The sequence below is a fragment of the Phoca vitulina genome, unplaced genomic scaffold (assembly GCF_004348235.1).
Source record: "Phoca vitulina isolate PV1807 unplaced genomic scaffold, GSC_HSeal_1.0 scaffold23, whole genome shotgun sequence".
NCBI classification, from domain to species: Eukaryota; Metazoa; Chordata; class Mammalia; order Carnivora; family Phocidae; genus Phoca; species Phoca vitulina.
This window is the reverse complement of record NW_022589726.1, coordinates 23,526,334-23,548,827: the sequence shown is the minus strand read 5'-3', so window position 1 is coordinate 23,548,827 and position 22,494 is coordinate 23,526,334. Positions and strand designations below refer to the sequence as shown.

At 38.9% G+C, this 22,494-nt stretch overlaps 1 protein-coding gene across 1 annotated transcript in view; it reads right to left on the bottom strand.

Annotated features, from left to right (window-relative positions):
- Positions 1-264: 264 nt before the first annotated feature.
- Positions 265-22,494, bottom strand: part of SLC38A4 (solute carrier family 38 member 4) — a 65,965-nt gene continuing 43,735 nt past the window's right edge. The window contains exons 4-16 of the mRNA XM_032420725.1: positions 22,024-22,139; positions 19,201-19,274; positions 18,634-18,726; positions 14,178-14,259; positions 13,821-13,903; positions 13,667-13,725; positions 12,526-12,801; positions 12,334-12,413; positions 10,629-10,729; positions 8,743-8,867; positions 3,301-3,445; positions 1,785-1,882; positions 265-366 (exon numbers count right to left, since the gene is read on the bottom strand). Coding sequence (XP_032276616.1) covers positions 265-366; positions 1,785-1,882; positions 3,301-3,445; positions 8,743-8,867; positions 10,629-10,729; positions 12,334-12,413; positions 12,526-12,801; positions 13,667-13,725; positions 13,821-13,903; positions 14,178-14,259; positions 18,634-18,726; positions 19,201-19,274; positions 22,024-22,139 — 1,434 coding nt within the window. The remainder of the gene's footprint in view (positions 367-1,784; positions 1,883-3,300; positions 3,446-8,742; positions 8,868-10,628; positions 10,730-12,333; positions 12,414-12,525; positions 12,802-13,666; positions 13,726-13,820; positions 13,904-14,177; positions 14,260-18,633; positions 18,727-19,200; positions 19,275-22,023; positions 22,140-22,494) is intronic.

Genomic DNA, 22,494 nt, shown 5'->3' with positions numbered 1-22,494 from the left:
TGCACAATAGCAAAAATACATCCTCTTATACTGCTCTGGGAAAACATGGGTAGCAATGCGCACCACAGGTTTTAAACATATAAACAGCCGTTCTTGACACAAATGATGCTTTTTCTCTTCCATAGGTGCCTGGTGATGTTACTATAAACATCTTTGGAATCCTCCTGTTATTTCCTATGAATAACATTCCAATCAATAGAACTCAAATGTCTTTTGCAGCATAATTTGCAACCATTTCCAATAGAAAAAGTATTTTTCCTTGGGTTAGTGATGCTTGGAATTTGGGGGATTGTAAATCCAGTCAATTATAATGAGTGCCATGCTTCCAATCATGAAGATGATTCCAACCACAAGGAAAATTAAAGCCTGTCAATCAGAGAGAACTTGTTAGGGCACACAGAAACCATATTTCGCACAGTTTGCTCTTGTAAGTTGTTTACCTAAGGTAGCAATCTGATTGACATATTGAATTGTATTATTCTTATAGCTCAGATGTCCGTGCCTAGCAGTTCAGTGAATTTAGAACCCGAGTTGGGAGAAGAGGGTGAATCCAGTGGAGTGATTTAACCCAAATCCTCAAAATAAAGAAACGGTTGATTTGGTACATTGAAATGATAGAATACCCTGTAATCATTAAAAATCAAGTGACAGAAAAAGATTTAATGACATTGGGTGTGCTCACGATCTTTTAGGTGAAAAAAGGCAAGCCCTAGAAGGGAGTATCATAGTGTATACGATAGGATTAAATTTTATAAAATGAAAACAAAAGCCTAATCTATATCATACATTCCTTAAAAAAAAAAAAAGGCAACGTGTGTGTGTGTGTGTGTACACACACACACACACACCACTAGAAGAGGCCTTATATATATATTACCACTCAGATCAACCTCCATTTTTTTTTTTTTTCACTAGAAAGGACGTAGGAGACACTTTTACTCATTTTTACATCTGGTCAAACTCAGAACAGGTCACAAACAGGACAAGTAATCTGCCAAGGTCACACTGCTTAAAAGTCCAAGCAAGATGGACTAAAGAGGGTAGGTATTCAGGGGTGAGATGATGGGAGGAATTTTTGATACCAAACTGTCGTGAAGTCCCTGAACAGTCCTGAGAGGTGAAGGACTCTCAGGCAAATTTCAGTGTAACTCACTAAGGGGCATTGTTTTTCAGTCTTCAATGGAAGACTTTATTAAATAGTCATTGACAATATTTAATTATTGGGAAAACAATTATTTCTGGCATATGTTTCTATAGTATCATTTTGGAAAAGAAACATGCTCTAGTTTAATAAGATTATATTTTATATCTAAAGAGATTAACTGGAAAAGGAATGGTTCTGTTCTGGATCTCTGTCTACACCAAGGTGCTATGGAGGGGGAAACAAAGCAATATCTTTTGGCCTTACAAACCTAACAGATGTGACTAAAGATGTTTAAATTATGTCATAACACTGCCAGGGAGCCCAATTCCTTCCCACATAATTTCCTGTAGATAGCGCTGCAGTCTTGGTAGTGGAAACTGGTAGACGTGTATGCCGGAAAACTCCATTAGCATTTGACAGGTAGGAAGGACTCAACACAAGATACTTGATAATAAGAAAGGAAGAACTCCTGGAATCATCTCAGTACCAGAAATCCACCCCGCTTTCTCTCCACTAGAGTTCCAGCCCATCTCTGATTTTTGGTTCTCCTTCACCAATTTTTTTGAATCGTGTATTTTCTGTTTTACTCTAAGTAGTCGAAGAGCAACTTAAAATGGCGGAAATTGCAAGCCTTACTTACCCCAACCTTTTGTGGTGACCTAAGTGGTTCTTTCTTGACAAGTTTAAGATAAAACACTGCTGGAAGAATGAAGATCAGCATAGTGGCCGAAGAAGCCCCTGAGGAGAGAAGCAAAGGACAGGTCAATGTCTTACTCAGCAAGGCAGAGACCCAAGGTCATGCACTTTAAAGAAACCAAATCTAACGTTACCCTAATGTTAGCACTAAAAGTACCGTCAACTCGTCTTGGTTGCTTATTCAAATATCTGTTTATCAAGAAAATTTAAAATATACCTAAAGTCATGGTTGCATCCTAAGTGCACATAACTTAAAATTAACAATAAAAGGCCGCCTGTTAAAAATTCAAAGGAAATTGATAATATAAACACCTACTGAGGAAGCTGAGCTCATCACATACCCTTCCTATCCACTTCTAGCTTTTCAAGTGGCTCACACCTAATTTTTAAAAAAAATTTTATACTGTATTTAAAATTTGAGTAGTCCCTCCAATCAGGAGATGAAAACTGAATTAACAGGCTACACAGTTAAAAGAGAATACGCTTTATAAGACCAACCTCCTCCACCTCCAAAGACCACCGTCAATGCTCAGCTGATGCTGACAGAGCTGAGAGAGCATCCTGTAGATAAAAATCTGTCTTCCTTACTGTTTCATGCAGCTTTAAGACCTAAATCCAAAGCCTGGATCTACTCCAAGTCACAGGTATTCCCCAATTTTGAAAGTTCATGTTATGCCACTTCGCTTTTAGGAAAGACCTACGTTAGTACCCATTTTCACTAACTGAAAGAAATCTGAAGAGGATTTTTGCCTTTCAGAAAAAAAGGCAAAAAAGTGAAAAGAGCCTTCAGACTTTGTTCTGCAGTGAATGTGAATAGAGGCAGCGCACCCTGAGCAGCAGGAGTGGTGTCACCAAGTTCTCTCCCTGGGAGCTACACTCCATCTCGGCATTAAGCTCTCATAGCTTTTGAACTATGTCTGAATGTCTGTGGTTTTTTTTGTTGTTGTTGTTTTGTTTTGTTTTTTTGGTTTTATCTCAATTTACTTTCTGCATTTGTTACCAATATGTACCCTAAGGTATCAGAAAAGCCCAAGGAGGTTATTTTTTGTGTCTGGGATGCTCAAAAATTTTCCCATATAAATGAATGGTAATTGCTTCTTGCTTTACGCCTTTTAGGCTTACAAAAGATTTCATAGGAATGCTCGACTTTTGGATGGGGGTGGGTGGAGGAGCTGTATATGACTTGACTTCTATGGGGCTCAATTTCCTATCTGTCAGAAAAGGCAGCTGGATTAGATGGCCTCTAAGGTTTTTTGGTTTTTTTTCCTGATCCTATGAATAATTCCAGAGTCACCTGTGAGGGAGGGGAGGTGACAAGCTGGAGCCCGGCTGGGCTAATAGGAATCCCATGAGCCTAAGAGGGACGAGGGATCCTTGACCTCTCATCCACCGGCTCCCCGTCTGCCCTTTAGGGAGGTATCAGCCCAAGCTGACTAAATAAAAGCTTTTCTCGAACTTACCTATGAATCCAAAGATGTATTTTATAGTTGGCACAAGGATGACCAAAACATTATTCAGTGCAAGAAGTATGGCTGCAATCAAGAAATGTCTTATCCAACTGAAGGGTCTTTTGGGAAATAAGAGTGTGGTCACTGATGTACGAATCTGCAACAACAAAGTTCAAAGTTGATTTTTATCTACAATTTCAAATATTCTCATCCCTCTAAAGCATCTTCTGCATTTTTCCTTTTTCTCCCAAAAAAGATCTCGATGCTTATTTACCTTTCAAGATTTCATTATTGTGGTAAAATATACATAATATTTACCATCTTACCCATTTTTAAGCGTGCAGGTCGATTATTAAGTACATTGATATTATTGTGCAACCTTGATGCTGACATATGTTTGAAAGAGTATTTTCCTTGTGCTCACTTTCTCAGCTTTCAGATTTTTTTCTCAAAGGTCTCAGAAAGAGATAAAATAACAGGTAAGGCATAGAATTTAGGGACACGGTAAAACCCTTGTTGATTTCTAAACATGTGTCGTTAGACTGGATTACGTATTAAGGGCAAGCACTGAATTAATTTATATACTGCTCGTGAACAGAATTTTTAGAAATCTGGGTTTTTTTTAAATTTAGTATTGTATTTAGCATTTTTGCCACATAATGTTTTAAAAATATGATACTCTTTGTATTTGCTCCTTTTTTTTCCCTTGTACCTCCCCCCCCTTCCTAATTATAGATTATAAATCCACAAAAGTCAAAGAACAGGACCTAATAATTTTAACATTCTTCCAAGTTTCTAGTTTGGTGTCTTGCACACAGCAGGCACTAAATAAATGTTGAATTAAATTGAACAGACAAATCCCTGCCCTCCCTTCAGGAGCCTTGACAGACATCAGCCCTATTTGGGCAGCTACAAGAAGTAGGTGAAGGGTCAAGAGAGGCTCCATTTGTAGCAGCCTTTCAAGTTACTGTGCTGTAACCGGATAAAAAGATCCTTGTGGGCAGAGGGAATGCCCTGCCTGCTTGAACAGCTTAACAAAGTAGAAAATACTCTTATCTTTGGAATCTTTTAGAGGACATTTTTTGACTTATTGAAAAGCCAGTAGGCTAATTCCACTAAGTGAACACTTCAGTTAAGCTAGGATTTCCCATTTTTAGAAATGCTGGGTTGATTTTTCTTCCGAAAATTTTACTTCCGAAGTCTCTTACTGGTGGAGAGATGGGAACTCATTTGAGAGAGAAAATGTAAAATGCATTTAGAAACACATGTATGCATGACAAAAACTTGTAGTGTCTAATGGGACATTCCTTTCATACCACTGCACCAAAAATTAAAGCCATCTGTTTAGGTTTCAAAAGCAATTTCATTTCCAGAATGGCAAGCCAGATAGTCTCTGGAAATGGTTTAAGAGTGACTTTGTAAAGGATTTTAAAAATTGGATTAGTTAAAATTATGAAACTCGCTCTGAAAAGTAGGCTGAAGAAAGCAAATGGTTTGAGAACATTTTCCTCGGCTGCCCATAAATTCTACATTATGATCCACAATTCGTGCTTAATCAATCTTTCCAAACTGGTCTCATTCGACTTAAAAATGAGCTTTCTACGGTACATCCACATGGCTGAAGGATTTGTCTGAAAGTGCTAAATGTATAGAATGAACAAGTAGCATGCAGGTTATTTTCAGGCAGAGGTCATATGTATGTTTTTTTTTTTTTGTCTTTTGTTAAAATAATATTGTATATTCAAGAGGCTGAGTTAGAGGTAAACCTATATGTACAGGGTCCCTGAATGTGAATGCAGTTTCCTATGGTCTCATCGCTCCTGGAAAGACTAGGGCCTGATGATGGAAGAGTACAGAAGGTTTACAGGAATCATGGTCAGAACAAATGGAGAAAGCTGGCTCCTCATGGCAAAGAAAGAAGAACAAAATCCCCAAGAGAACTGAAGGCATTTGGAGCTGCCAGTGCATTCCTAGTAAGAGGGCAAACTGGGAGACAGCAGGCTGTGGCTGGTGGGAGGTGGTGGTGGAACAGAATAGAAGAAAACCTGCTGGTCATTCTATGCTAAAATGCTGCCTTGAGAGGTGAGCCTGGATCAATAGGTCCTCCGCAGCTCTGTTTACCTATGTCAGGAGCGAGGCAAGTCTGGCCTGTTACCCACAATGCACTGCCTGCTGTTCCACTTATCTAAGCGCCTTTTCTCTACTGACACAAACTGATAAGAACCTGGAAATGTGGGTCAGATGCCATGGGGCGGGGGGGAATGTCCATAGCAACGGCCATGGCCTCTGACCCAGAATGATTCCAGAAAGGTCCTTGGCAGCTCTAGAAAAAAACATCTGCTATTTCCAGAGAGTGTATTCGGAATAGGAGTCTGTGAGGGGGTGCTATGTTCGAATCCGGGGACCCAATACAAGGCAGAGTAGAAAGTGGGAACCTTCGTTAGGTCTGAACTCTTAAAAAAAAAATCAATCCTATGGTTTAGAAGTGAATCACAATTTCACTTTGTAACATTGCTTAGGACAAGTGTGTTGGAAATATCTGTGGATCACTACTCTATTCCAGTTCATGGCAATATTTGCAATATTTCTATGCCTATATCTAATGGAGGATCTGAAGGCAGCATCAATGAAAAGAATGATTTCACTATTGTAAAATATAAATAGCTAGAGAATCTGAGATGTGATTTTTTTTTTTTTTTTAAGGTATGGCAAACGTAATGTGAGTCTGTGTTCTTAATAAACTCATTATCTGGATTATCTGGCTTTCTGTTTTTCATGGTGATGTGTGAACTTTACTGCATAAAGAGAAGTACAAGTTGAAAATGGTGTTCACAGTCCCTGGGAAGGAAGTGCAGTCCCATAATGGACAACCTTGCCATACCACCACCACCGCAAAACTAGAAACAGAAATGTTGGGACACTAGTGAAAAAGCAGTTCACTTCATTTATTCATTTGCTCGATAATCATTTTTGCACTCAATGTGTGTCTTTCATTAAGAAGGAAAAAACTGACCTAACTGGAGAAAATAAAGATAATAAATGGAATAATCAAAGGAAAATCCATCCAACCACCCAACAACAGCAACACCTTTGTCTCTTCTTGGGTTCCTAAGAAAAAGAGCCCACTTATCATTTGTTGAAAGAAGTAGAATATAAATTTATACCTAAAATTGAGAGGTTTTAATCCTAATAGATTAGGTTTTGTTTGTTTTTATTATTTGTATGTGGGGATATCAAAGCAAAGTAAATAAATTTCTTATTGGTCAAGAGTTTCTTAATAAAAGAAACCCTCAGGAGAACCCTGGCATGCATGACTCAGTGTTTGCCACGTTGAAAGTCGTGGCTGTAAGTCGTAAGGAACAAACACACCACCAACTTCTCACGCTTTAGGGGGAAAGTATCTGAACGTAGCCTTGTGGGTTTGACTGGGACAAGGAGGCTTTTTTTGCCCTCCATCAGACCCATGGAGGCTTGGTTCATTTAGCCCAGATCCTCACCCAAACTGAAGTTCATGGCAAATGTCAGCAAGGGGAACAGCCTCTGCTTTTGCCAGAAAAGGCAGTTTATACATCTCCAGAAAAGGCAAGATTCCTTTGGAGACTGTTTTTCTTGGCAACCACTGCTGAGCTCCTGAGCCAGTCACTGAGCACATCCCTAACCTCCAGGACTTTTGACCCAGGGGAGAAGGTGGGCACTTACACAGATGATCTCAATGTAACAGTGTAAGGTCAGAGACAGAATGAGGTGCAAAATGTTTCATAAATGTCAATGTTGGGTGAAAATTCTTACTTAAGGAGAACAGTTATTTTTCTGAAATTTGGTTCTCCTAGTCAGTCTTGATTCTAAGGTTCATCTCATGGAGAGGTTTCCTACCTACTACTATTCTTGATGGTCTGACTTCTACCAGTGCCTTATCTGTCATGAGAGAAAGAGCTTCTATGGGGAGATCTAGATTTCAAATGTTGAGGTGAAATGACCATCAGTAGATGAAAGGCTGACTTCCACTTCCCATTATCTTGACACCAGCCATCAGGGTCCTGCTAGGAGCACTGCATTAGTCAACTGTGACTGACTAGCTTCATGACCACGGCCAAGTCCATTAATCTCCCAAGACCACAACATGAAAGCACTATATTGGGGGCTTATGAAGAAAACAATACAGAAGCACATAACAGATTTCTTTTGTACATTACTTTGATTCAATAATGATGGGAGTGCCTACCGTGTGCCGAAAATTAGTTGGTGATATCTTTACACACAAAAAGAAGAGCTTCAACATTCTTTCTTCAGAGACAGTGTTTGCTTGGAAATCTTACCCTATGGTACACATTCTGTCTACAGCTGTCTTCTGCCTTGTACCCATGATGGAGCTGATTTTAGGCTTAAGCTGTGTGCATGTCGTTTGAAATACTTTCAGACATATGAGAGGCAAGATATTATTTAAGAGTAAAATATTGGCCCTCCTGGTAATAAGGATCTGATTTCATGCACTCATGAAAAAGGAATGTGTCAAAAAATATTTCAGCACACAAGCTGCATTTAAAGTGACCACAGTGTCATTATAGGAGTAGTCCTCGTATGCTGGGCCCCGTATGGAACATTCTGTACAGGATGGCGCTGGTTACTAGCTTGCTTATTTTTCCCCCTAAAATGAATGAGTAAATTCAGTATTTATGAAAGGAGAACAGTTGGCAGGAGAATGCAGACTTGTGTTTATCCATAGGTGGTGGTTTTAACTCACGCAGCCCAAATCTCTTCAACCAGCCCTGCCCTGTGATCTCAGAACGAGTGACGCCAAAGGCAAATGCCAAGAAGGGGGGATCCCAGTAGGAGTCTGGCAGAGGATGTGTATCAGTTTTGGGGATTGTAGAAGAGATATACGATGGGTAATATAACTATTTTTCAAGAAATTTAGTTCTAGCATGTAATTTACTTAAAAGGATTCCCCTTCTCATTGGTCTTCAAGGAGTCAGATGAAGGCGACTTTTGAATGTTACTGCAGCACAACACACTGGGGGTGGGAGGGAATTAAATACCTTCAGAACTGGTGAAAACGCAATGAACTGCAAAGTAATGTGGTTTTGGCTTTCAAGTTTCAGAAGTTCTATGAACTCCTACTCATTTCTACTAACCCACAAGATAGAAACTCAGGGTCTGCTTTTTGAATTTGAGCCTAACAATAAATTTTGACTTCAATAAACCTGGACAATAAATATAGAAATACAGTTGGTGATTTTTTTTTCTCCTATATTTTAAAAGTGTTTAACATCTAAAAATATTTGTTATAGCTTACATATTAAATTGTCCATTTTAAATGGCTTCAAAGTGCTATATAAAAATGTCTTCAGGCATTGCAACTGCAAACTCACATCACAATGAAAGCCACATCAAATGGGAACATATGTACTAGCCAAGGTTAAGCAGGATTCTCCCATCAAAATGTCATGTACTTACTGGGAACAGGACAATGGGTACTGTTAACGTCACAGCCACAAGGACCGCCAGGCGTACCATGAGGAGAGGGGTGTCGAATGTGTAGACTTTGCTGTAAGCGTGTAGTAGTTCGTCTTCAACTTCTCCTACAAAGACAAAGAAGAGAATGGGTTCACTTGGTGCTGTCAAGTCCATACCAACAGTAACATTTTACAAAGGGAACACAGTTCAATGGGGAAAAAAACAAACAAAACCCCCAGGTGTGGGAATCTAGACACCTCTGTTTTAATCCTGTCTCTGAGCTTATTAGTTGTGTGACTTTTCTTCAAATGAACAAGGAAACCCTGAAGCTCATAAAGTTGTAGAAGCTAGAATCAAATTATGCAGGTGCCTCTCTAGCTCATTTACTTCATGATAAGTCTGTCTCTGCTGTACGGGAAGCCTTGCAAAAGAGGTGACAGGCTGAGGTGCTCTGTTGAAGGGGATGAAAGAGTCAAGCCCCACCAGCCTGTCCCTCACATCCTGCCAACCCCCCTCCACTCCCACCTTCCCAGTTAGCTTTGATGCACCTTCTCTGAACCTAGTATTGGAAACCTTAGGACAAATGAACTCTAACATTTTTTTTCAAGTTCAACAATTATGACTTCATTATGACACTGATACAGACTTTTGGGGATTTTTCAAGCTTTTGCTTGTCTTAAGAGACTCATTAGGGTCAGTATAAGGACATGCAAGGATGAATTAGCATGATTTTTACAGGGTCTCTTAATGGATATTGATCTAAGATTAAGATGCCACCCACCTAGAAAACGCATTCATTCAGAATTCCAGACACAAATGACATGGAGATGCTTATAGAATCGGATGTAGTTTGACTTTTTTTTTTTTTCTCCTTACTCCCCTCCAAACCAGGCGGGGGGGGGGGGTGGGCGGTAAAAATACCTTCCATAGTTTTGATCTGATTTTTATTAATTCACAATCCAACAAAGAGTTCATGCCCAATCTAAAGTAAGTGCTTGGTTAATAGCCAAATATTAGTCAAATGGAAAAAAAAACCAAGTAAATGGTGCCTCCTCCCTGGTCTTTTCCTCCACAATTTGTCTTGAATCAATTTAACTTACTGAATCGGGAAAAAGAAAACTAAACGAAAAAGTTAAAGAGGTTTATATAAAAGATAGATTTACGTTGCTAACATTGATTTGTGACAACAGGTCAATGTTAGAATCCCTGAAATATGTCTATAGGGCTGTAACAATCCTACTTCTTTTGTGTCCATTAAGATGCCATAGGCAAATTGTTTTAGGCATAATCTAATGTGTCCATAGTTGCTTTTCTTTGTTTTTGGTAGTACATTCCCAGATTGGAGGGAATTCTGTCATGTCTTCTTTTCTCGGGAAACCATTCACTATAACAGAATAGAATGGGATGAGGCAAAAAACTTGCCTAATGCTCCAAGCCCCCAAATTCCACTTACCTGGTAAACAAAAAGCAGGTTCCAACTCTAGGACTTTGTACTTTTCCTACCACTTGTTTGGTAGTTAGTTATTCTACCAAAAGAGCTTTACAATATACAATTGGACTCACTGTCATTGCTTCTAGCTTGAGATGGCCTAGGGAGTCAAGCCAAAGAAATTTAATCTACCCCTTAGGGAAAATAACTTAAATGAGAGGGCTGGTTTTCATAAAATATGTGTGAATTCACAAATGGTTGTAACTTGTTGGCCAGGCTGGTTCAGGTCCCATTTTCTTAGGTCAAGTGACAAGGCTAACATGGCATGTTAATTGATTATGTGTACTAGAGATCATGCTGCTTAGAGAGGGCGATTAAAAGAATTATACCCAACCAGGTTAATGATCAGTCCAACTAGGATTTGCACAAAGAGAATGATTTTGACAGAGTGACCTACCATAGAAGGTTAGGTAACCAAAGAGGGCAGCAAGCAGGTACATGACGAGCATCCCCGTGATGGAAATATTTGACACTGTTTGCATCTTCCTCCGGGACCGACTGAAAAGAAAACACCAAGCTTTGTGGGTTGTTGTTTTTTTTTTAACTTGTGAAAGTACCACTTTTTATCATTAAAATTTTAAAAAAATAGTGAAAGAATGTATGCCTGTGTTTGCTTTTATAAAACCACATTTCTAGTGCAGAAACATAGCTTATTTAGATTTGTCTTTGAGAGCCATGAAGGATTTGTTTCCATTTTTCTCTTCTCTTTTTTTTTTTTTTTAAGATGTATTTATTTGAGAGAGAGAGAGAATGAGAGAGAGAAAGAGAAAAACACAAGCGGGGAAGGGGGAGAGGGAGAGAGAGAATCTCCAGCAGACTCCCCGCTGAGAGCAGAGCCCGATGCGGGGCTCCATCTCATGACCCTGAGATCATGACCTGAGCTGAAATCAAGAGTCAGATACTTAACTGACTGAGCCACCCAGGTGCCCCTGTTTCCATTTTTCTTAAGCACTACTCTTTCAGTCTTAGGGACAACCGTTTTCCTAGAAGACTAATTTATTTTGTGTTGAGAAATATACTTGTCTACTGAGTATTCAAGAATATAATTAACATAGAGATCAAACTGGCTCCTAATGTGGAAAGCGTTCATATTTCACAGTGAGAGGGGTTTAATGAGGACACAAACCTACTAGAATCAGCAAAGCACAACTTTCATGAGTCCAGACTACCAGGAAGCCTGAACAGCTTCTGAAAATCATTCTGGAGAGCACCCAGCTGCTTAAGGTCAATTGTCAGGCCTCCGAAGTGACTGCTATCACTTCTCGATCTTTGGCTAAAGTCAAGTGTAGGGTAACTGCTACGTGTGATTTTCTAAGTAAACCAAAGACATCAAAATAATTGAAAGTATTCCAAAAATTTCTTACAAGGTAAATCAGAATTTGTGAAGCAAGTTATTGCTATTTACAGAGAATAAAGAGTGAGGTTATTGATATCTGGATTAAATAAATTTAGAATTATTATAGGACACCCTTCTCTAAAGGTAAAGGGGAAAACTGTGCTAGTGGGCTCAGGCGTACTTCATACCTAAGTAGATAGATGTCAGCAACTTCCAAGGGAAAAGACTACTAATGAACCATAGAATTTCAGCTACAAGAAACAAGATTGGTTAGCCAGTGTCTCCACTGTACACATAAGACAATGAAGGCCAGGTTTTGGCACATCCTCGTGGTGAATGTCTTCTAGACGAGGGTTAGGGACTGATCACAAATGAACTCAATGGCTTAGCGTAATTTAACCATAATTTTTGGTCTTCATGGCTATGGTCATTTCCAGTTGAGGTGACGACATTCCCAGCAAAATTCAAATTCAAATTCCTCATGCCTGCCCAAATTCTCCTAGCCATTGGCTCCTCCTCCCCCTGCCCTAAGCCCCTCTTGTGGATCATAGGATGGAGAAACAGGAGGGAAGGAAGCAAATAAGGTAGTGCAGTGAGGGGGCTGATTCACACCTTTTTTGGTTAAAGTACATCCCTGATGAGTGGAATGTACCACAAACTTTCTCTGGAGAAAAAGCCATTAATCATGTTTCCATATAAAGCACCTTTGAACATATGAAGCACATTTTCAAAACAAATTAGAATGCTAACATGAAGGCTGCCTTACTCTTTAAGTTCACTGTAGATGGGAAGGACCTCTGGATGGCACACAAAAGCAAATGCTAGGATAGGAATCGTGTAGGCCGTCTGAAAAACAAAGATAACAACACCGGTGTAGCATTCCCAAACAGACGACGACCCCAAACCATCTCCATTTATAAAATAGAGATTCGGCTGTAGTATTAGGCTCATCACTTACCCGGGAGTTGAATACAAAGTATTTGGGTTGACACTTGTCATCACCGTGTGCTTCGTACTCTACTCCACTGCCATGAAGAGAGCCCTTGGCCTGGTTCTCATCTAGCCCTGCAGGATTCTGGTGGGTGTAATCCATCATAAAGTTCACCCCACTACTCTCGGAGTTGTTAGGCAGCAGTACCATGTGCACTGGAAGTGTATTGTTGAATGTCAGATTTCCAACATTGTGATCCAGAACAGGCAGAGGGCAGGGTATTTGGAATTTCTTGTAAATCACCTAGGCCCAGCCATAAAAAAAAAAAAAAAAAAAATCAGGCTTTTGAGGAAAACAATGAAACAAAAATCCATATATGTGGCTTATGGGGTAGAGGTGAGGAGCGTCTGCTGAGGATTCCTTCTAGGCTAATGGACAACGGAGACTCCCTCTAGCCTCTGCTCTAAGGAAACAGTTGGAACGATGGTTGCCCCTGAGAGTCAACAGGACAGTATTTTGCATGAATCCATCCTAAGCGTCATTCGTATTCTTCTGTGAGAAAGGTGATCATTGCCTTGCTACACTTCATATCTTTTAGTTCTTCAGACTAATATAAATAAATATAAAAAATTCTCCTTTGACTTTTTAGGGAAATGCATATACATTTTTGCATCCATGATATTACAAAAAAAAAAAATCTCTCCCTTTTGGTGGGGAGTGGGGGCAGTGGGGAGAAGAATTTCTTTTTTAATTCCACTGGGGTCGCCCTTGTCTCATGGGTGGTACATACAGGAGAAAATGACAGATTGATGTAGATGTGGATAATTCTATAGCCTACTCATTTCTCTTCTGGGACTCTTCACTTCTTCCTCCACCTTTCTAAATGGAAGGTCATTGTCATATCACTGCTTGAAGGATTCCTTTTGTCCAAATATACATCCTGTGTGCTTTGAACATAGTATTAGCCATGGCCTTGACATTCTAACTCAACTATTTTTAAACTCATGACTGTCCTTTCCTCATTCCAAATTAGAATACAAGAAAATGGTTTGTGATGCAAGAAATATTTCATGCTAGTGAAGTGCTTGAACAAAAATGAGGACACTAATTCAGGGACTAATGTCTCATGCTCACCAACCTACAGGGATCATGTCAATAAATCACTTACCACACTGACAAAAAACACCATGCAGGTAAGAGAAAATCCACTGGTATAACCAAGGTAACCTAAAAGTTAGCAGAGAAATTCTGGAAGGTGAATATGGTATCTACAATTGGCCCACCTATTAGAATATGAAAATAAAAATTAAAAATGACTTTACCTAAATTTTTAAGAAGAGAAAGTGGAAGAATGATTCCAAGAGACACAAATATGACGAGGTAGTTGCCATTGAGGTACCATTCTCTGAAAGAGAAAGAGCGGCAAGAATATTAGGATGCGCCTGGGTGGCTCAGTTGGTTAAATGTGCAACACTTGATTCATGATCTCAGCGTTGTGAGATTGAACCCTGCGCTGGGCTCCATGCTGGCCATAGAGTCTGCTTAAGATTCTCTCTCCTTCTGTCTCTCCCCACCCCACTCTCTCGCTCAAAAAAAAAAAGGAAGAAAGAAAAAATCAGGATCAGAAAAGACCAATTAGAATGAGTCAACGGATGTTACAGAGAGAACATAAGACATACCCAGTATTTTCTTCAAGTCCCATGAATGCTCTGATTACTTCAGGTAGTTCATATTTAATGATAAAGAGGTAGCTGGACATTGCTAAAATGGAAAACGTGACAGCTTAGTGGTGTACATAGCACTAAAGTCACAGGCAAGTTGTGAGAAGTCCCGGCATTTGGGACATTCAGTCTTCTGGTAAGATGAGCATCTAATCCCCCAAACGGAAAGAAAAGCCACCCAGTGTGTTTTGTACGGCTTCCAAGTTCTTTTCAAAAATAGATATTTGGCCCTCTGGCTCTTGCACACGGACCTTTGCTAACAGTATCAATGCTGATTCTGTTTTTAATCCAGCTCTGAGGTTTTCAGTGATGTTGCTCTTTCAAAGTTTCCCCCTAATTCATTATAAGTCATCATGGCCTGTACGGAGTGCCTGTTTTAGTGTCCATCACTTGGGCAGGGGTCTGGCCACAAAAGGAGAGGGGGCAGTTCCCCAGGTGGGCACTGGTGTTGTCCTCTGTAACCTCCCCAAGGGGCACCCAACGCCGCAGAGCATGGGTCGTCGCAACTAGAGGCTGGCTGGATTGATAAAAGAATGTAAGAGATGATAGCTTCTCCCACCTTGGTCAGTGAATTTGTTTTCTCTATATCCCAGTCTCCCTTTGGCCAAATAAGAAATTATACAACATGGCAAAAGTTCTTGAGCATTTACATAAGTGATATGATATGTGATAAGTGATATGTTATCATGTACTCTTCTGAAAAATCTGTTGATGTCATCTATAAACCCTCTCCCTGGAAAAATGTGTATGTATACATATTCATAACGTATAATGTTGCCTAAAGTTGTAGGGATTGATGCAACTTCTCTTTCTCAAGTCCATCCATGCCGTGAAGTATGATGCTAATTTGACACAGGGTCCAGGAAGTTAAAAATAAAATTCATTTTATTAAGTGAAATTAAAAATAAGACTGACAAGTTTTGCATTGCAATGTGTAAGTGTGTGCTACATTTTTCTGGTGAATTTTTCCTCACAGACATGTGAAAGCAGATATCTAAGTTGCAAATTGTACTATTAATAGTTTCAAAGGATTTTTTTAACCTCCAACAAAAGTAATAATGGTGATAATGATTCCCTACATTGTTTTAGTCTTGCAGATTACTCCATTCGATCCGCTAAAAAGCCATGTAAAACAGCAAGGTATAGGTTATTTTCATTCCACAGCTGAGGATAGATATGTTCGAAAGCTTTCTTGACGTGTCCAGGATCTCGCAGATTGAAAACAACAGACCACATCCAAAATGTAAGATCCCTGACTTCAGGCCAGTGTTTCTTCTCTATTGTGAAGTGAAATGATTTTTACGATACCTGATGTGTCTTCTGTAAATATTATTTGGTTAATCTTTACAAAGACCTTGGCTAACGCTAAATCTTACAGAGCGCAAACAGAGGAGATATTTCTGATTAACTGGCTCAGTGAGGTACCATTCAATTTTAGAGCTATTAATTGCTGACTTTCAGTGATGTCACCACTGTTAATGTGTTTGGTCTTCGAAAATTTAGAATGATCCAGACCTGTCTGGGTAATGTCAACATTATTCTGCTAATGTTGAAACATCTGTGGTAAATGTTAATTTTTCAGGGGATTGAGAAAATTAAACTTTCTAAATGTGGAGTTGCTAAATACAGAAATACAAGTGATTTCCCTTAGGCTAATATAACTACTAATCACATAGAGTAACCAAAGTGAGAGCACTTTCAGGAATGGTATATGAAATTTTTACTCCCTTAAAGCCACACTTCCTTCATGTGTGTGCGTCTTGATTGAGAGACCATTTTATAGTTTACTCCATTATTTAGAAGCATAATGGTAGTTACACTTTGAGCAAAAGACAGTGCTGTTGCTCCTCAGCTCATTGGGTTTAGGGCTAAATATGTGTATGTCCAGTTATTTCAGTTATCCAAACAAGTAAATTAGATCAACTATGAGGTGATCCTATGAAATGCCTGACAGTTTAAGTCTTGAAAGGGCTGAAAATGTGAACCAAATGTAAAGCAGTCTATTCGGTGGGGGATGGGGACCTTATATGCTTGCGGCCTCAAACCAGTAAAATGTAGGCAACAATCCTGGTATTACTGCCAAATTCTACCCAGGTCTATAGTCTTAATATATACAAATATGAAAAGAAATAAATACAAATCATTAAGATATGCCTGGATTTTATTTATCTGCTTACCAACCATCCATTAGCAGGAGCAGGTATAGTTGGATGAAAGTTATTAGAAGAATTGCTGCATTCCAGAAATCCTAGATAACTCCAATGATTTTATTTAAAAAGAGTTACCTCCTTGCAAGATCTCTGTGCAAATTTATTTATTGCAGCAATTGTTTGTCATAGTGAAAAACTAGAAACAATCCAATATCAATAAGGGATTCAGTAAACCCATTATGGTACATTTGCACAATGGAAAATTCAAAAGCCATTTAAAAGAATAATATGCAAATACATTCAAGGCATATTGTCAAGTAAAAAAAGGAAGCTGCAAATCAGTATTATAAGATGATCCAATTTTATCAGTAACAATATCTTTATTAAATTTTGCATAGAGGAAAACCTTGGAGTAGCTATTTTTAAGGGTGACTTATATAAATATTTCTTTATAATTAATATATTTATGTAATGTTTTAGTTTTTCACAATTAGCATATATTTGTCTTATAATTATAAAAATGCCCATTTAAAAAATAATCAGGAGGGCTCCAGAGACATTGAATCCGAGAACTAGGGAGGAAAGGATGTACTGAACCCTTATTATGTGCCATATGTTATCTGACTTCATCCTCACAATGACCTTGTGAGATGGAATGTAATTCTCATTTTCATAGATGGAAAAATTAGACTCAGATGAATAAAGTCACAGACAATGACAGAAACAGACTCAAATTTAGGTGCATCAGACTCCAAAAGTCTATTCTCTGCTCAAGGGCTTGAAAATATTTTTTAAAAGCAGTAGCATGTCAGATACATACAAACAGGGCCAAGGGAACCCGGAGGGACTAGTACCTACTAGTCTAGAGAAGCGATGGGTCATGGGAGCAAACAGAAAGAATGTGTGTCTTGTGGGGGGGTGTTGGGGGACTCCAAGAGTAGGGGAACTGAGTATGTTTGTTATGGTATGACAGGACATATAAAAGATAGCTAGCTAGCTAGCTAGCTAGGTATGGAGGTAGTAGGAAAGGTATCAGAAAGGTAGATAGAAGAAAGATGAAGATCTTACATGACAAGCCAAGGAGTTTAAGTTTTAACCTGAAAATAATGAGGGCATGCTGAAGAATTTTATGCTTGTGAGAAGCAAGACTAGATTTGCATTTGAGAAAGTGAATTTGGAGGATAAATCGGAGATAGGAGCAGGAGAAACTCAAGGCAGGAAGCCCAGTTAGAAGGCTATATACTGCAAGAGTCTGAGCAGAAACAGTGACCACCTGAACTGTGATAGAGAGACTAGAAGGAGAGGAGAACTTTTCAAGGCAGGTAAGAAACAGAATGGACAAGAGTAGGTATTTGAATGATCAGGATTAAGGAGGGAGGGAGAAGTTTAGGATGACACCTATCATGTTTGGCTCAAGAAACTGGAGGCTGCTGGTATTGTTCATTGAGAGAAGAAAGAAAGAAGAACAGAATAGCAGGTTTGGGGACTGGAGAGGACGTGAGGAAGTAGGCACCGCTGTGTGATGATAGATTCCAGGCCGTGCAAGAAGACATAGGCAGTAGGACATAGGAATTAGGGGTCTGGATGCCTTCTGAGGGTCAAGAACTCCATAGGACCTGTGAAACTGGTGGGTAAACATATCACCTGGAACACTATTAAAAATACACATTCCTAGGTTCTACTCTAGAAATTATCATTTAGTAGGAATTATAAGAATCTGTAGAACCAAGGAATTGGTGGTTTTATTATAATGCTCCCAATGTCTACCCAGCCAGATTTTTGCTTTAGCACAACTTCTCAGGACATACTCCAATGGGCTGGCTCTGTGAAGCTGTCTCAAGGAACCACCCCCCGCCCCCATATTTGGCTATGCCTTTCAGGTACTTAATTTTCAGTTTTATGAAATAAACTCAGTCATACATATGAAACATCAACTGTTCTGACAAAGACAGTAATAAGCACTAATGATTTAATTTTTAAAATTTAAATGAAAGCCATAATAGCATTTGAAATCAAGAAAGCTTTTATTTTCTATTTTACTTCTAGAATTCATTTGGTGGGATCCTATATAATATTTTCTTAGATATTGTTATTTTTCATTAAAGGACAGCAAATCTACTTAAGAATCCTTATTTTTAAAATTTCTGAATATAAAGCAGCTGTTTTTCTGTATTTAAAGTGCTTGTTCATTGCTGTAAGAGTTTTCTGGTTTATTGAACATTCTTTAGAAAGTTTAAGTGGTAGTGAATATTATATGCCCTTACCTCCAATGTTCTGCATTGTAATGGAAACAAAAGCTCCAATTTTCCCAGGCCATCCAAATGCCTTTTCCCCTAGTTTTTCATAAATTAAAGACCCTATAATAAGAAGTAAAAACAAAAAAACAAAAGAACAACCTTTTAAAAGGATTGTTTTAATGACTAAAATATTTCTATAATTGTACACTGGAGTCTCAAATGTGTACATAAACACCACATAGAAATTATAAACCCCAAAGATGCAATCTCAGAAGCCAATACAAAATATGTTAAATGTTCTCCAGACAAGAAGCAATGGCTTCATTCATCTTAGCTCTGTGCAGCAAGTCAGAACTGTTATTTCTGTCATCCATCAAGACTCCTTTTTCCTATTTGGCTTGAACCTGAGCCAGTTGCCTTTCACTTCTCTTAGCTACCCTAATTACTAAAAACATTGAGAGGCCATGTCATTGGGGTCAGAAGAAAATGAAATGTGAAATTGACTAAAATCCTCCTATAGTTAGAGAGCAATAGAATGAACTACCCTTTAACAAGAATCAAAATAGAACATCTTGGACTTGAGGGGTAGCATACCTCCTTCCTTGGCGGTCTTTAATAAAAGGTGAACTGAGTAGAGTGATAATATTGCTACAGCAAGCAGCATGATTCTGGGAAGGGAATAGAGAGTAGACAATAAATTTCTATAATAAATAAGACATCCTCACATTAGACATTATCATAAATTATCTCACTGGTCCTTTCAACCATTAACTTTCCGAAAGTATGTGGGTTTTTGGGAAGCTGAGAAATTCTTTTCTGAACTCCACGCATACCCTTTGCTGTCACAGAACTGGAATTTGCTGTATTTTATGTGCTAAAATATACCACCGGAAGTTCCCCACTAGCCGAATTTGGTTCATAACTTAGATGCTAAATGTATGGCAAAATTAGCAAATACTCTATCTACTTATTCAGCATATGGGTATATGTCCATCATATTTGTGTGCTATTCTCAGCAACATTTATAATTGAAGGACTATTTGACAAGCTGGCTAAGCCTTAATGTAAAATCTAGAAATACCGAAGCCAGAGCATGCAGTCTAACCTGCATTACCACTGATCCTGTACATGAGATAACGAGATACTGTGTGAGCGGGAGGGTCAGGCCATTGCCTGTATAATAGAGCAGACAGAGAAAGGGAAGGATAGGGTGCAGAGAAATGCCTTTTTGTGTTGGGGTCAGAAAGAATCATTTCTGGCTCTGGACCCTCTACAATGTCCAAGGCATGTATGGATTCTTTATGCATAGAGTGATCAGTGTTTCTCCAAAAACAAGAATTGGAAAGCAAAAATAAGAGCATAGATAAAAGCATCTATATAACAAATAAAGGAATAAAACTAAACTTTACCTGACATCTAAAGCAAAAACCAAAACCAAAATAAAACCCTTATTCTTTGTTTTACATGACCAGAACACATTAAACACTTTCCCCACAATTGATCTAATTCTTTGGTAATTCCTGATGAAGTCAATGTTGCGAATGTATATTTGGGCCATGAGTTACAAATTTTTATAACTACTCTAGCTATCCTGTGCTCTTGTTTTCCACAAAATATGTTTATCAGAACTGGCTAATCAATGACTTATTCATATATGTTTCCATATGCCTCGTGAACTTACCTGTTTTTAAAGATGAGATTCAGATTACAGAATTTTATTTCCTGGAAAAATAATGAGCATTCCCTGTATTCTAAACACATACTTTCTTTGGCAGAAAATACTAAAAGTAAAACCAATGAAATCCTGTGTCACTCGCTGTGAGTTAAGGGGGATAGCCGAATTCAATCTGTGCTTCTTGGATACACAGAACATACCTCACGATGTCCAACAATGTAATTGCTCTGGACAGTTTAATCTGTTAAATGTTTAGGTCTGAAATGAAGCCCTTGGTTTTAAAAGTGGCATATTCTACTCCCTTGAAAATGATCTTGTGACCCTAGGCCTAGGATCGGGGGAAGAGTCTCTTATTTCTATTCATCAGTGATTGATGATAACTTCCTAATTGGAGAAGGCAGTCTGTCTTAGAGATAGTGCCTATTACAAAAGTATACAACTGTGTGTATGAATACATCTCTAAGCCATTAAGATTTAGAGAATGAGAAAAAAAACTACTTTGTTTCAAACGTGACGTTGATATAAAAACCCGTTCAGCTAAAAAATATACCCAAAACAGATCAGAGCAGTAACACAATATAAATTTTTATAGTCCTGCCTGATCCTTAGCCCTCAAATAGCTGTGTGATTATCTAATCATAAATGGTGCTCAAAACATAAATAGCATATATTTATAACATAAGCATTACATTCTTAGACAGCTATTTAACGCTCTAGCGTTGCATTAGGGATGGCGATCTGCATTCACGCTGATGCCTGACTAATATTAGACTATTCCTGTGAAGAATTCCACTGCTGCCAACTGTGTCTTAGAAAATCCCAGGCTGTACGTGATGCACACAAACATCTGTGGCAGTTTGTCACAAGACGATGTGGTGTCCGCCCTCCAGGTCGGCTATGTGACCCTGCTACCCTCAGGCAGCCTTTGACCAAGTACCTAGGTTTAGGAATAAACTCTGGCCACTCTGCAAATATTTCTGTGCCAAGCACTGTACTAGGTCTTGGGGATACAGACATGTGGTGAGTGAAAACAGATGTGGGCTCAATCCCCTGGAGATTATAGTCTAGCAAGGGAGAGAGATACTAACCAAATAAATTGGACAACTGCACTAAAATATTAAAATTATGGGGAGTGTAAAGTAAGGTGTTTGTCCCAGGCATGGAGGCCAACAAAGGCAAAACTCAGGGGAGGGTGAGCTGTGCTATGAGGAGTCAACTAGATGAAGAAAAAGGGAAAAGAATTCCAGGACCTTGTGCAAAGGCCCTTTGGTGAGAGGGGAATATGGCACCTTCTGGGTTGGAGAGAAGGCCAATGTGCTCATTGCATCAGGCATCTAGGGGGTGTAGGGGATGGCGCACAAGATGGGACCAGAGCATGCAGGACTCTAGGCCTGGTTTGGGATGGGATTTTTTTCCTCACAGTGTGATGCAGTCGGTTCTGCTTCTGGGAAAGATCTTTTTACGGTGAATCACTTTGTAAAATGCTTTCTTTGAACTGGTAGGGCTGTTCCAGTACTTTGGGTGGTTGAGCACATATAGTTTCTACCAGTTGGTTAGGGGCAGCTGGTTGAACAAACACCATGATTAGTCTGCTCTGGTTCGTCCTCAGGTTGCTGTTTTATCTAGAAGCCCGAGAATATGCTAATACTTTCTCAGATCATTCCTGTTCACAAAGATCAAACTTGAGATTGTTAATTGAAAGAACACCAGGTGTGCATGGGCTTTGAACTAGAGGTACTTACATAAAAAGTATGATCCCCGTGTTGGCCATGGCATAGGACAGGCCCAAGATTCCACTGCCCATGATGGCATTACTCAAGTTGAACGAAGACATTCCGAAGGAGGTGGTTCCAGGATGCTTCAAGAAAAAAGGGCACATTTTAAGCAAATATTTGCCAAATTATTCTTATTCTCACATTATCTTTTACTGGAGGAGCTTACAGTTTGAAATTGAAGAGTGAGATAAAATCACAGTGAATAAAAGTTGTTATTTCAATAAAAGCATATAGTTTTCAAAGGAATGCTTGGTTTCAGCAGGGGTCTCAGGAAAAAAATAGAAAATACAAGTTGGGTAATGTAAAGAAGGGAAAGCATGTCTGATTGCAGATTACATTTGGGTTAGAATGATTTCTCCAAAAAACAAATGAATTTCATAAATGATTTATGTAGCCATATGGCGAACAGGAAAAACAAGTCCTTATTCCAGTAAGGGC